Source organism: Alosa sapidissima, chromosome 24, assembly GCF_018492685.1.
Source record: "Alosa sapidissima isolate fAloSap1 chromosome 24, fAloSap1.pri, whole genome shotgun sequence".
Classification (NCBI taxonomy): Eukaryota; Metazoa; Chordata; class Actinopteri; order Clupeiformes; family Clupeidae; genus Alosa; species Alosa sapidissima.
In genome coordinates this window covers 23,426,124-23,441,660 of record NC_055980.1, presented here as the reverse complement: position 1 = coordinate 23,441,660, position 15,537 = coordinate 23,426,124, and the positions used below count along the sequence as shown (strand labels likewise).

The 15,537-nt window shown below is 43.0% G+C and overlaps 1 protein-coding gene across 1 annotated transcript; it reads left to right on the top strand.

Moving 5' to 3' along the window:
* Positions 1 to 5,679: 5,679 nt before the first annotated feature.
* LOC121699729 (protein-glutamine gamma-glutamyltransferase 6-like) lies at positions 5,680 to 15,170 on the top strand. Its single transcript, XM_042082080.1, has 13 exons — positions 5,680 to 5,831; positions 6,240 to 6,410; positions 6,592 to 6,828; positions 7,102 to 7,220; positions 7,587 to 7,715; positions 8,341 to 8,518; positions 9,183 to 9,321; positions 9,939 to 10,048; positions 10,751 to 10,993; positions 12,045 to 12,338; positions 12,563 to 12,726; positions 13,082 to 13,215; positions 13,903 to 15,170. Exons 1-13 carry the CDS (start codon positions 5,822 to 5,824, stop codon positions 14,204 to 14,206), a joined length of 2,232 nt encoding a protein of 743 aa, XP_041938014.1. The 5' UTR covers positions 5,680 to 5,821; the 3' UTR covers positions 14,207 to 15,170.
* The last annotated feature ends 367 nt before the right edge of the window (positions 15,171 to 15,537 follow it).

Sequence of the window (15,537 nt, the reverse complement as noted above, 5' to 3'; positions counted from 1 at the left end):
AGGTGAGATGATCTTAGTTAAGTGAAGAAACTTGATGACAGAGAATTGCTAGAAAAAATACTGGCTTGACTTGCACAATAATCCACTCTTGAGCCAATGTTTACTGTTTGTGAAAGTTGTAGAATACCATGGAACTACAAAATGCCTATTACAAAAAGTTGATGTACAGATTAGTTATTATTTTTTGAGAAATCACACCCTGTCTTCTCTCTCCACCCTTCCTCATCCGTAGCATTTGGTGAGTGCTCTTTTTAAGTGGAACTATAGTGCTTAACTGCTAGTTGGGTCATTCTGTGTTAAATCAGATAAGGTTGTTGCTGCACTGTCTCAAATTTTGTTCAAACCTTGTCTATATCATCAATGGGTCCTAAAACCAAGGCCTGTGAAATATTTCTGTGCAAATCTTCTGTCTTCATATCTTTTTCAGACCTTGAAATTCTTTAATTTTTACAGTTTGAAAAACACATGCCATGTCTGGGCATTCATATCTTGACAAATATATTCCCTAGCCTCCCTTTTTTTTCTAGGGTGGAAGACAAACTCATAACAAGAATGTGTAAACAATTTAAAGTCTGTACTAAAGTCTGTATTTAAAGTCTGTCTCTTGACTTCTGAAAGGGCCCTACATTTCAGAAAAATGTGCATTGAGTATTATATTGAGGGTATTAAAAAAAACAGTTTTTCTTGTTTCATTTGGTATCAGTCACTATTTCTTCTTCAAATACATCAGTTTATTAATGCTTTCCTACAATTTGAAGTCTCCATAATAAATGACCATGACAATAATAAGGATAAAACAAGACGTGTTTGTATTTTTGTGTCATTTTCAAGCAACCATACAAATCTATATGGTAATCTATAGATGTTTAATGTGTAAAGTACCAATATTGTCCCAACCCCTATACCCAGAATAAATCCATAGTTACAGGCAAAATAACATTTACAATAAAAAATAGATTTTTGTGTGAAACACAACAGCATTTTGCTCCACATAGATTTTTATGGTCCTACTAGCTACCCCACATACCATTTCAATTGCCTGAAAATGACACAAAAATACAAACATACCTTGTTTTATCCTTATTATTGGCCTTTTGTTTTAGAGACTTAACATTTTTGGACAACATCAACAAAGGATTATATTTCCTCAAATATAACTTTTTTGCATGTTTTTTTCTGAAACTAGGGACTTCTATAAAACCAATGAGACTGTGGTACAAACTTTTAATGATTGAATCGTACATGTTTGTCTTCCATGCTACAAAGTTTGGTGAGACTAGGGATAATACTTTTTAAGATATGAATGTCCAAACATGGCCTCCAAGATAAGGCCTTTTAGAGAGTTTAAACAATCAAGGGCAAAAAGTCTATGAAAACAATAGAATTGAACAAAAATATTTTACAGATTTTAGTTATGGAACCTAAACATTGTATAGACAAACTTTGAGGAAAATCGAGGAGTCGGTGCTGCAACCATTTTCCTGGATTTTGTCTGATTTGACACAGAATGACTCCGTTACTACAAACTTTTGCTAACTACAATACATTCTAAAGCCATATAATTTGCCTGTCATCTGTTTTATGTGCAATCAATATTCAAACTAAAGTAACTGCACCCTAGACTAAGCTATTTTTAACTAGCACTACCTACCGCACTCCTACAACCTCTAGGGACTGCTGGAACATCTTTTTCAGCATTCACGCCTCTCTCCGAGAGTGAAGTGTCCAGACTCCTGACATGCAGCCGTCCTACCACATGCTCGCTGGACCCTATACCTACGAGCCTACTTCAGTCCATCAGCCCGACCATCGCTCCAGCTATCACACATGTGATCAATGCCTCGCTAACCTCCGGCACATTTCCAACAGCGTTCAAAATGGCCCGGGTAACACCGTTACTTAAGAAAGCTTCTCTCAACCCTGCTCAAGTCGAGAACTACCGCCCTGTCTCACTACTGCCTTTCCTATCCAAAGGCATTGAACGAGCAGTCTCCAAACAGGTCTCTGACTTCCTTTCACAGAACAACCTTCTGGATCCAAATCAGTCTGGGTTCAAAAGCGGCCACTCTACCGAAACGGCTCTGCTGTCTGTAACAGAAGCCTTAAAAGAAGCCAGGGCGACCGCTCGATCATCAGTACTCATTCTGCTTGACTTATCGGCTGCCTTTGACACAGTTAATCACCGTATCCTTCTCTCTATACTCGCTGACATGGGAATCTCCGGAGCTGCTCTCTCCTGGTTTGAATCCTACCTCACAGGACGCTCGTTTAACGTATCATGGCTTGGTCAGCTATCTGCACCTCACCATCTCACCACAGGGGTCCCCCAGGGCTCAGTGCTGGGCCCCCTCCTCTTTGCTATCTACACCACCTCCTTGGGACAGATTATCCGTTCGCACGGCTTCTCATACCACTGCTATGCAGACGACACACAGCTCTACCTGTCCTTTCCACCTGACGACCCCCTGGTTTCAGCACGGATCTCAGATTGCCTTTCAGACATAGCTACATGGATGAAGGCACATCACCTCCAGCTGAACCTCTCAAAGACTGAACTGCTGGTCATCCCAGCTAAACCTACCATACACCACGACATCAACATCAAATTTGACTCCCTGTCTGTTTCACCGACCAGGACTGCAAGAAATCTAGGAGTTGTTCTCGACAACCAACTAAACTTCTCAGATCATGTTGCCTCAGTCGCCCGGTCATGCCGTTTCGCACTCTACAACATACGGAAAATCAGGACTTACTTGACTCAAGATGCTACCCAACTTCTGGTTCAGGCAATAGTCATCTCACGACTTGACTACTGCAATGCCCTCCTGACAGGTCTCCCAGCCTGCGCAGTGAAACCACTTCAGATGATCCAGAACGCGGCGGCGCGCCTGGTCTACAACCAACCCAAAAGGGCACATGTTACCCCGCTGCTCATCCAGCTACACTGGCTACCTATGGCGGCCCGTATCAAATTCAAGTCTCTAACGCTTGCCTACAAAGTAGTCTCCGGTTCTGCTCCCACCTACTTGAATGCCCTCATACAGACTTACACTACCTCCAGACCGCTGCGCTCCTCTGACAAACGACGTCTAGCTCTACCACCGGTACGCTCAAGCCAATCCAAACTTTTCTCATCTGTTGTTCCTCGTTGGTGGAACACACTGCCAGTTCCTACAAGGGCAGGGACATCCTTTTCCACTTTCAAAAAACTCCTGAAGACCCAGCTCTTTAGAGAACATCTACTCTCATAGCAACACTTACAACAAGTCTTACTGATCCTAGCACTCACCAGCCGTTAAACTGACAAGTAACTGTTAAAATACAGCACTCACCGACGCACTTATTCTTACTGTACTCTAATGTGTTTTTTTTAAACTGTCCTAAAATTGTGAGAATTGTTCTAAAACTTACTGTTTACCATGTTGTTAGTCGCTTTGGTTAAAAAAGCGTCAGCCAAATGTAATGTAATGTAATGTAATGTAATAGATAAGTCAGTTTTGGCTCTTTTATTCGCCCCATGCCACCATGTATCCCTGCCCAACTGGCATCATCATGCCCCCCCCCCCTCTCTCTTTAGGCTGCTCTGAATACAAGTAAGAATAAGTATTCTAACTAAGTAAGTAAGAATACTAAGTAAGAATACTACATCTACATCTTGTCAGGCATTTTAGCCTACACCATGTCATAAACACCTAGATACCCACTCATTACCACACAATTTAGCCTAATTAGCTGGCTCAGGATACCCTCTCTCAAACTACCAGTTTGTACCACAAGGGGGCCTACGAGTAATTTGCTTGAAATGGGAAAATTCAATGATGCATAGGCTACAACAGCACCATAAATCCAGAAATCAAATTTAGTTACTGTGGGGTCTCTCCCTCTCTCTCTGTGTATGTGTGTGTGTGTGTGTCTGTCTGTCTGCTAAGATCTACCCAAGGTTCCATGACACACTAAGGAAGGTGGTGAGATCCAGCTGTACCAAACCAATAACCAGGGTTGGACCGGGGTTGTTTGGCCCTATGTGCGACCCTGCTTTTGTACAGACTAACACACATGTACAGAGGTGCTTGCACACACATACACACACACACACACACACACACACACACACACACACAGGCAAACATTGCAGTAGTTAGGAATGCTGCATACTGGCAGAAGTATACTTCTGCAATGCGACAACAGATGTGCACTTCGGTGTCATCAAAGTAAGTTAGTATATAGTATACTTGATCTGTTGTTGCAGATTTGTCTCAGTGAGGTTTGCACAGACACAACATTCTCATGATGTATGACAGTGTATATGCACAGTGTGGAGTCATTTGTATTGATTGCAGAATATTTACAGAAGTATAATTTGTGAGAGAGGATAAACAAGAATTCAAGGAGCAATGGTTTTCAGATGTGGTGGCTGCACTTTGGTTGTGTGTGAAGAAATACATTGACAGGACGGAAGGCGCGAGGTTTGTTAAGTAGTTGCAGGACTAGGGGATTTTACATCATGTCAATAACACCTAGATACTCACTCAATTTGGCCTAATTAGCTGACTCAGGATATCCTCTCTAAAACTACCAGTTTGTACCACAAGGGGGCCTATGGGTAATTTATGCATTTGGTTGACAATTCTATCCAAAGTCACTTACATTAAGGGCCAGTCTCCCAACAGTAACTTGTGGGTAAGTGCACTAAGCATATCGGTGGCAGACGGCAACTGAACCCACAACTTTTCTGGCTACTGCATGCCTGTTCCGAGCTTAGTCACTATGCTACCACTGCCCATCCAGGCAAAACAAGGAACGTCATAGTGCACAATGATGCATAGGCTACAACAGCACCATAAATCCAGAAATCAAATTGAGTTATTGTGGGGTCTCTCTCTCTCTCTCTCTCTCTCTCTCTCTCTCTCTCTCTCTCTCTGTGTGTGTGTGTGTGTCTGTCTGTCTGCTAAGAACTACCCAAGGTTCCATGACACACTAAGAAGGTGGTGAGATCAGGCTGTGATCTCGACAAGAGATGAAATAAATATTTAACTACAAAGATACACATTAGATCACATCACTGTAAGTGCCAGAGCATGTTTATTGGATGAATTACATGAATTTATCATCAATAAATCAATGATCAATCATCAATAAATACATCTATTGAAGATTTAGAACTTGCAGTCTAATTTTACATCACAACTCACATTTAAAATTAAACTTAAATTGAAATGTTGTACTGAATTTATTCAACTACATTTGTCTTTATTTGCTACTTTGCTGTTGAATTGAATTGAATTGAACATTGAACTGCCTCTGTGTATAAGAAAAACAAGTAAGGCAAGGCACCAGACTGAAAGGCTGATCAAACTGGGAATGTTTTCAGCCTGGATTTAATGGCACAAGCCCAACAAACACACACATGCACGTTGCACGCACGCACGCACACACGCACGTCGCACACACGCACGCATGCACACACACACACAAACTCACATCAACATCTAAGTGTATCCTACAGATGTATGTACCGGTAGGTGATAAGCCAGGCAAGGTCAGGCAAGGTTATTTATATAAACATGTGGATGATGATGTCATGTTTCCTCACCCTGAGGGTGTGTACTGATGATGACAATTTCACCTGTGGCACACCTGGGAGAGTTTTAAACACACACACACACACAGAAAAACGTGCGCACACACGCACACACAGTTTAAACACACACACACAGTTTAAAAACACACACATTCTCTCCCCCAGATCCACTCTCTCTCAGACTGCTCACTGAGCTACATCACGCGGAGAAAAGAACACACACGACTCTCAACCGCAAAAATGCCACTGAGTAAGTCCCCCGGACATACCTTCAATTATACAGGAGATTTCTACTTGAGACCACAGTTTTGTCAAATGTGTGAATATGTTAAGTAAAACTGAAGAAACAGAAATGTATAACAGTAAAAAAGAGAAACTGATCATTTCTTTACTTAGTTTAGGGATTTTTCAGAATATATTCATAGTCTCAAAGGACAAAATTAATTTCTATTCTTGCAACCTATAAACTAATTTGACATGCAGTTTGCATCAGGAGCTGGCTAGATTTTTCAGCGAAGATCTTAAGGCATGTAGGATGCTTTGTCTTCCATTGTTGTAGATGCATGCTTGAAATGGGAAAATTCAGAGTTGGCGTCCGTTTTGATGTGATGTTTTGTTAGAGATAAGGAAGGTCCGTTTTGATGTGATGTTTTGTTAGAGATAAGGAAGGTCAAGCTCCACAAGTGGAGGAACAACAAGGAGCACCATACGCGTGACATCAGTCTCAAACGTTTGCTGGTGCGTCGCGGCCAGAGCTTCCTGCTCACTATCAAAACCCGGCAGCAGTTCCAACCGGACTCCGACATCCTCCTGTTCACCGTGGAGACAGGTATGCTTACTCAGTATTCTATTCAAAGTTAATTCTATTTATTCATTATTCAGATCAGTATATTAAACTGTAAAACGAAAAAGAAAAGAATCATCCTCTAGTCAGAAACCAGTGTAAGTTACATCAATGGATTTTGAGTAACATCACAGCAGCATTAAGAGCGTGTGTGTTCGTCCTTCAGGACCCCAGGCATCAGAGGCAAAGGGCACGCGCTGTGTGTTTGGCTACCCGAAGCTAACAGACGGAAAGTGGACAGCGCAGGTTCAGAAGAGCAACCGAAAATCCACGACCTTCGCCATAAGCAGTCCAGCCGATGCCAGTGTGGGCTCCTACAACCTGTCTATGAGGGTAGGGTCACAGGATGCCCAGCCACGAATCACCACCAGCCTGGTGCTCCTCTTCAACCCCTGGTGTGCAGGTAGCAGCTCCCTGACACGCACACACACACACACACACACACATGAAACAAACTCACATGCAGGCCTGTATTTTGCCTTTTTTGCCTTGTATATGTTTGTGCACACTCTCTTTCTCTATCTGACTGTGTGTGTGTGTGCGTGTGTGTGTGTGTGTGCGTGTGCGTGCATGCGTGTCTGTGTGTGTGCGTGTGCGTGTGCGTGCGTGTGCGTGTGCGTGTGCGTGTGTGTCTGTGTGTGTGTGTGTGCATGCGTGTGTGTGTGTGTGTATGAAGAGGACTGGGTGCACCTCCCACAGGAAGCAGAGAGGCAGGAGTACGTGATGAGTGAACAGGGCCTCATCTACAGAGGATCTGATAGCTACATCAGCCCCATGGCCTGGGACTTTGGACAGGTGTAATGACTTCCTAAAATCACTGAATGTGTCTAGTGTATTCATTTTCACAACATACAATCCATGGACACCAAAGTTAAACAATGCCTTGTTTGTTTTTTTCTTTATCAACAATCATGTTACATTTCACTATCGCATTCACTACTCAGTAACCTGTTTGTATCAATGCGCTGATCAGTACCAAGCATCAATTGTATCATACGCATAACAGAAAAATAACCGCATCAATATAACCAAAAGTAGTTCCCATATCTATTTAAACATAACAATTGGCTCTGTATATGAAATGTGCTATGTAAATAAACTTGCCTTGCCTAGCGTTGATGTGGGTGTTCATGTGTATGTGGATGTCTCATTTGCCTTCAGTTTGAGGAGGATATGGTGGACATCTGCCTAAAGCTGCTGGACATGAACCCCAAGTGTCTGAAGGACGCTGTGGAGGACTTCTCTGCCCGCTGCAACGCCATCTACGTAGGGAGGGTGGTCAGTGCTATGGTAGGCACATGTTGTTATTCCTCTTTTTTATTCATCATTATTTCTAAACAATTTCTTTAAAGGGGACGCACCATCTTGTCCACAACGACTTCCACTGATTCGATACAGTGCCTCTAGTGGTTCAATGTGATATGACAAGAGAGTACAGTCCAAAGCTAGCTATTTAACCTGCTAACTTAGTGTGATAACTTTAGTTTGATACTGAAAATCCTACAGAGTGTGTATTATTTATTGCTTATGTGATATTTATAAGTCCTCACATAGTGTGTGTGTGTGTGTGTGTGGAGGAGCAGTGTTAGCGTCACAACCTGACAATCATTTGCCGCTGTGATTCTGTGTTGCTTTGCATAATGCTCCTGCTAAATCTTCAAACAGCACCTACAGACATATCTGAGCCTACCTTTTTTCTAATTAATATTTTTTTCCTTACAGAGTCACAGTTTGTTAAGTTTATGGTTATAGTTATCCTATTTGGTCTATTCATAATACTGATTAATTAATACATAATACTTGATTTTACTATAAACTGTTCATTTTTAAGGTTGTAAGTCACTTTGGATCTAAACATTGGCTAAATACCATAAACATGAAAGCATAAATAGACTACTACTCACTTAACTCCCAGATCAATGCTAATGATGACCGCGGCGTCCTGGCGGGTCGCTGGCAAACGCCGTACTCTGGCGGAGTGGCCCCCACCCACTGGAACGGCAGCGTGGACATCCTGCGGCAGTGGTACAAGACCTCCTGCTCCCCCGTCAAGTACGGCCAGTGCTGGGTGTTTGCTGGGGTCATGTGCACAGGTGAGACCTGGAACTGTCGTGAACATTCTAATTCCATCACTATGGTAACAGTACTGGGGTCATGTGCACAGGTGAGACCTGGAACTGTACTAAACATTCTAATTCCATCACCATGGTAACAGTACTGGGGTCATGTGCACAGGTGAGACCTGGAACTGTTGTGTTTTTTTAAGTATATTTATGGAGCTGTTTTGCCTTTATTGTGAAAGGACAGTGAAGAGAGTGACAGGAAGTGAGTGGGAGAGAAAGATGGGGTGGGATCAGGAAATTACCTGGGTCAGACTCAAACCCAGGTCCCCATGGGCAGTTGGACCCCATGTGAACAATCTATTTCTGTTGTCTCTATGGTAACAGTGCTGCTAATGGTAAGCTCTTTGTAAACACATTCATTCACCTACAAGCACTGTGCAGCCACCATGTAACACCTGACTTCTGTTTGTCCTGATGTGAAATGGCTTCAGTTCAGATGTGATCAGTCTCTTTTCAGTCTCTCTCTCAATCATAGATCAGTCAGGCTATCATTTAAGCCATCTTACACGTTTTGTGATGCTTTGCCTGGCATTGAGTTCACCAACAGTCAACAGCAAAAGGATGTCTCACTTGTGTGTGCGTGTGTGTGTGTTTGTTTGTGTGTGTATGTGTGTTTGTTTGTTTTGTGTGTCAGTTATGAGGTGTTTGGGAATCCCATGCCGTGTGGTCAGCAACTTCCAGTCTGCGCACGACACCGATAAAAACCTGATTATCGATGAGTACTACTCCGAAGATGGGGAGAGCCTAGCTAAGGAGAGCCACGACAGTGTGTGGTGAGTCCAACCAGAAATTAGAACAATAAAAATCTAATCAAATATGATGCAAGATTGCAGTTGGGGTCGGTAAAGGATAGCCAATTGTACACATGACCACACAACTGTAATCCTTTACCGACCACACAACTGTTATCCTTTAGCTACCACACAGCTGTTATCCTTTAGCTACCACACAGCTGTTATCCTTTACTGATCACACAGCTGTTATCCTTTAGCTACCACACAACTCACCGACCAACCCCCCCCCCCCCCCCCCCCCTCTCACTTATATCATATTGCTTACAAACATTACAGGTGTTTAGAGCCTCATCTTAATCCCTTTTAGCATGCAGAGTAAATTAGACTTGTGTCCCCTGCCTAGATTCACTTTAAAAGGTGCTTTTGGCATGCAGAGTAAATGAGACTTGTGTCCCCTGCCTAGATTCACGTTAAGAGGTGCTTAGTTTTGTTGTGATCACCTTTTCTCACTGCTTCTGTCTGACTGTCTGTGCCAGTTTGACAGGTATAATCTCAAATTCAGCCTGTGGAGGAAGCTATGCACTTGCCTGACACTGATGAATTCACTTGCGTGTGTGAGTGTGTGTGTGTGTGTGTGTGTGTGTGTGTGTGTTCAGGAACTTCCACGTGTGGGTAGAGGGATGGATGAAGCGTCCAGATCTCGCTGCAGGGTCTACATATGATGGCTGGCAGGTGCTGGACCCCACCCCACAGGAGAAGAGTACAGGTAACACACACACACACACACACACACACTGACACACTGACACACACACACACACACACTTTCTCTCTCTCACACACACACACACACACACACACACACACACACACACACGCACTTTCTCTCTCACACACACACACACACACACACACACTTTCTCTCTCTCACACACACACACACACACACACACTTTCTCTCTCTCACACACACACACACACACACATACACACACACACACACACACACACACACACACTTTCTCTCTCACACACACACATACACACACACACACACACACACACACACACACACACACACACTTTCTCTCTCACACACACACACACACACACACACACACACTTTCTCTCTCTCACACACACACACACACACACATACACACACACACACACACACACACACACACACACTTTCTCTCTCACACACACACACACACACACACACTTTCTCTCTCACACACACACATACACACACACACACACACACACACACACACACACACACACACACACTTTCTCTCTCACACACACACACACACACACACACACACACACTTTCTCTCTCACACACACAGACACACATTCACATGCACACTCTCTCTCTCACTCACTCACTCACTCACTCACTCACACACACCAGACACACACACACACACGCTACATAAATTCCTCGTGTCCTCTCTCGTAGGAGTGTACTGCTGCGGTCCATCCTCTGTGAAGGCTGTTTTGGAGGGACACACTGACCTGAAGTACGACGTGCCGTTCGTCTTCGCTGAAGTCAACGCTGATCAGGTCTACTGGATGCTCATGAAAGACGGCTCAAAGCGGAAGCTGCACACGGACACTTCACAGATTGGCCGCAACATCAGCACCAAAGCTGTGGGCGAAGACAAACGAGACGACATCACAGTCAACTACAAATACCCAGAGGGTGAGGGGGGGGGGGGCAACTACAAATACCCAGCGGGTGAGGGGGGGGCAACTACAAATACCCAGAGGGTGAGGGTGGGGGGGGGGGGGAAACTACAAATACCCAGAGGGTGAGAGGAATGTCCCACACACATGTGATGATGACAACTTAGTTGTTTGTAGTTCTCGGTTTGGGAGGTTTTAATGGTCTCAAATGAAAAAATATAATGTCCGCAACACTGCTTTTGACTCCCATATATTTAATATACAAAAGGCAACGTTTCCACCCTGCTGGGTCTTCTTAAGGCAAATGGTGGACACATTTGATGAAGGGATATGTGTAGACCTTACAATCAGCTGACCTACCATGTGATGTCAACTGGTATGTTTTTTTGCTGAGGTTTTAACTGTCTCCCATGATGTTCATTGGAATGCACACACAAGTGATAACAAGCACTGAATAGGGAAGTTTTTCCATTTTGAGGGGTTGGGCATTAGCTTTCCATAAACACATCCTTATAGATTTGACATAATCAGATTATGTGTTGTTTGTAGTTCTCGGTGGGGGCGATTTGGGAGGTTTCAATTTTGGCCCATGATGTACATTGGAATGCACATATCAATCAGAGTTACTCAAACACCCTAGCTAGCCACACACCCTCTGTCAAATGAATGGCTGTCTTAAAAGGGGGTTTTAAATAAAAAAAAAATAACTAAAATATACAGAAAAAAACTGAAAATAAATAAAGAACTTGGGTCGTTAGGAAGTTAAACAGCTAGCTGTGGCCCATTCTTTCGTTGTTCCACTTTGTACCACAAGGGCCCAATAAGGAGTCACTATAGACCCTTTCAAGAGAGTTCCATTATCAGCATCACAGTTGGCCCCACAAGACTTCCTTTTTAACATTCCATATGTTATCTTAATGCAGAGGAAGTAGATTGGGACCCAAATAGAATGTTCAAGCATTGTTTTTGTTTTTATTGTTGAAAGGGTCTATAGTGAAAACATCAACCATTGGCCTGACTGGTTTTCCTGCCCTACATGCTGATCCCGGTCGGTTCTTGTTCCTCAGGCTCTAAGAAGGAACGTCAGGTGTTTGAGGAAGCCGTGCGGAGAGGAAACAAGACCAAGCCCCGTCCAGAGAAGCCGGACAAGCCAGAGCCGGCCGCAATGACGCTGAAGATCACGGAGGAGAGCCAGGCGGTCATGGGGCAGGACATCGTGCTGTGTCTGGTCCTACGCAGCGAGCAGGCGACCTCGCGGAAGCTCAGCGTCCAGCTCAACGCCCAGGCCATGAGGTACACAGGTGTGCCAGACAGCCAGGTGTGGCACGAGGAGAAGGACGTCGTGATTCAGCCCAAAAAGGGTGGGTGTACCTGATACCTGAATATAGCTGAAACCTGAAGATACTTGAAACTGGACTTTACACAAGTGCTCGAGTTCTTTTAATATATGAATGAAGTGTTTACATTTCTTAATCTGAATCTTATCAGCAGTAATGGCACCATGCCAATGTAATTCTGTGTGTGTGTGTGTGTGTGTGTGTGTGTGTTTGTGTGTGTGTGTGTGTGTGTGTGTGTGTCTTTTCAGATGTTAAGGTTTCTATCCGGATCCCGTTCTCTTCGTACGGGACCAAAATGCTGGACAACAACAGTCTGAAGGTGTCTGCAGTGGTGCAGGACAAGCAACACCCAGGAGACGGCTACCTAGCTGAGAAGAACATCGTGCTGAAGGAGCCCTCACTCACCATCCAGGTTTGTCCACACTGACTTGCACAGTTCATTCATGAACCAACATTGCGCAATATTTACAGACACTTTTATAGAAAAGCAACAGTTTTTGGAATATACAGTAAGCACTGCACTCCCAGGGTATTCAACTCATAACCTTGGTGTTGTCAACAATACCTTGCCCTACCAATTGTCTCCGGAGCAACTTGGGGTTAAGTGCCTTGCTTAAGGGCACAACGGTGGAAGTCGGGAGTTTTCAGGCCACTGAATGCTAGTCCAGCTCCTAAACCATTATGCTACCACCGTCCCAATTGTATTGTATTGTACTGTATTGTTTTCATAATAGCCATTTTATTTCATGACGTATGCTTGTGTTTAGGCCCCCAGCACGTGTGAGCAGTGGGTTAAAGGGACAGCGGAGATCACCTTCCACAACCCAGTGCCCAGCACACTCAAAGACGGGGTCTTCACAATATCAGGCAGTGGGCTGTTACATACTTCTGTGGTGCTCAGGTAACCCAGCCGCACGCACACACACACGCACGCACCCACGCACAAGATTGGTACAAGAAGGTTTCACTTAAGCCTTAAGGCCCACCCAGTGCTAATGTAAAATGTCTCTCAGAGGTCTCACGTGATACGTGAAGGCATTCCATAGATCTTGGTGACCCGTTACGATACCAAAAGAGAATGGAGGGTTACGGATGTAACCTTGGTTGAGTGGAGTTGATCTCATGGTAGAATGCAGTGTGGACATTGTTGTTCTTGTAAACTCAAGCAATAGTCACTTTAAAGCAGCTTTTATAGTAGTTTTTAGCTTTATCATTATGTTTATCATTGACAGTGTAGGTAGGTCAGTGCAGAGGACACATTTCAATAAAAATAACTGAAATGAGTTAGTGAAAACGTAGATCTACTGCTTGATATGAATAATAATGTATGGCACAATCTGCAGTTCTGGAGAAAGGCTGTTGAATTAGATTTATCACATTTGACAGGAAGTGTTCACACACTGTACTTTTCCGTACAAAATTGTCATACGATTTGAAAATAAATACGACCCCATGTTGTGTCTATCACGTTTGCAAACCAACTCTGTTTTCATCCATCAAAAAAGTTTCACAATATAAAATTAAGAAAATCAGTCAAGGGGCTTAGATTGATTACAGATTACAACGTTTGTATTTGTTTGTTTTTTAGAGTTGCTGAGGTGGTGCATGACCAACGCGTGCGTCTTCAGATCCCTTTCGTGCCCTACCGAGCCGGCTCCAAGAAGCTGGTGGTCAATTTTGACTGCTGTACCTTCAGGGACATCAAGGCCAGCTGCAACGTGGAGGTCAACCCCACCCAGGAACCAGATGAACCATCAGATAACGGTCTCGTCAACGACTTTGGTTTTTTTAATGCTTCACACAACACACACATGCACACGCACTTCGGCACACATACATACACACACTCATCATTCACATACACTCACTCACACACTCGCATCGTCCTCTAGTTGATTCTTGAGAAATTGGACAAAATATGTTGAGCAGTTGTGAATTAGGTTACTGAATTAGGTTAAACAACATATGTTATATAGTTAAATAACATATTTTTAATTGCAAATGTTATTAAGGATTAACAATTCCCTATTACTAAATGAGTGTGTCCAGAGAGGGGTTCAGTCATTCCTAATAAAATGTGTTCAAATGTTTTTACTATTGAAAGCATCATGAGAAGGAACATTACAAATGTCTAATATGACCAAGACTGTTTCCAAATGACGTGTTTTTAGATGGTTTCACAGTTATATTTTTGTCAACTGCATCAGACATTTCATTAAAATGAAATAAAGGTTGGCCAGCTGTCACACAGATTTCACCTCAGCAGAATACATCAATTTGATTTCGTAGGAAATTATTTAGATTTTTAAGGCATATTTTTCTTGTTAAAGGAGAATTAAAAAAATACAGAAAATAAATTCAAACAATTGGTTCTACCTAGTTCGAGTTGCTGCAGCCAACAGCTAGAGCTACCAGGCAGCTACAGTGCTACACTCCAGGGGCATGTTCATGAGCCCCCATGTTCATGCCCCAGAATGTACTGTAGCACTATAGCAGCTAGCATAAAGGTAAAAATCTGGTAAATCTGATAAATATTTAATTTGACATGGCATTAAGTATACTTTTTTAAAATTTAGCATTTTGTTTGTCCTGTTTCTGAAGAAACAATGGTTAAGCAATGCCGATAGCTGATAAGTGTTTAAAGGCACTATGAGGAATTCTCTTTGAGGAATAGGCTTTGAATTGTCACTTGGTTTGACGCATATTTGCTTTGATTTCAAATCCAGGCCCTAAGATGAAACACGTCTGTGCAATAAACACGTTTGTATGCAAAGTGCGGCCTTTTTCTTCTTTGATGTTTCAAATCATTGTGTGCCATGCGGTTATGTTCTAATAAACAAACTCCGACAGACACGACTCTTGCTCTTGATGTTTGATGTAAAAAAAAAATCTGTCCTTGTTTTAAAACATATATTTTATTTTTCGATGATCTCTACACTCTTTGCATAATATTCTAACGCCATAAATGGGTATTAAAACGTTTAATTGCGTACACGCATATTTGACATCCTAGCTCTGTCCGCTCACTCATCATCTCTTCCCTCTCTTTCTACTATGCCTTTTCTCTTCTGTAGAATGCTGTTCCGACAGATGCAGCGATCCTACTTGCCGTGATTTCACAACGAACTACTGCCCTGAATGTTGTCCCCCAGACTGTGATTAAGGTGCAACTCAACAGCGCTGATGCCATCGTTGTAGAATGTGTTACTATAAGATTATGCGC

Bases quoted from the DNA above. Each gene is read 5' to 3' on its own strand.
- LOC121699729 (XM_042082080.1), top strand. The intron at 7,221-7,586 runs GTGTAATGACTT...ATTTGCCTTCAG, and splicing joins TGGCCTGGGACTTTGGACAG to TTTGAGGAGGATATGGTGGA. The intron at 9,322-9,938 runs GTGAGTCCAACC...GTGTGTGTTCAG, and splicing joins GAGAGCCACGACAGTGTGTG to GAACTTCCACGTGTGGGTAG.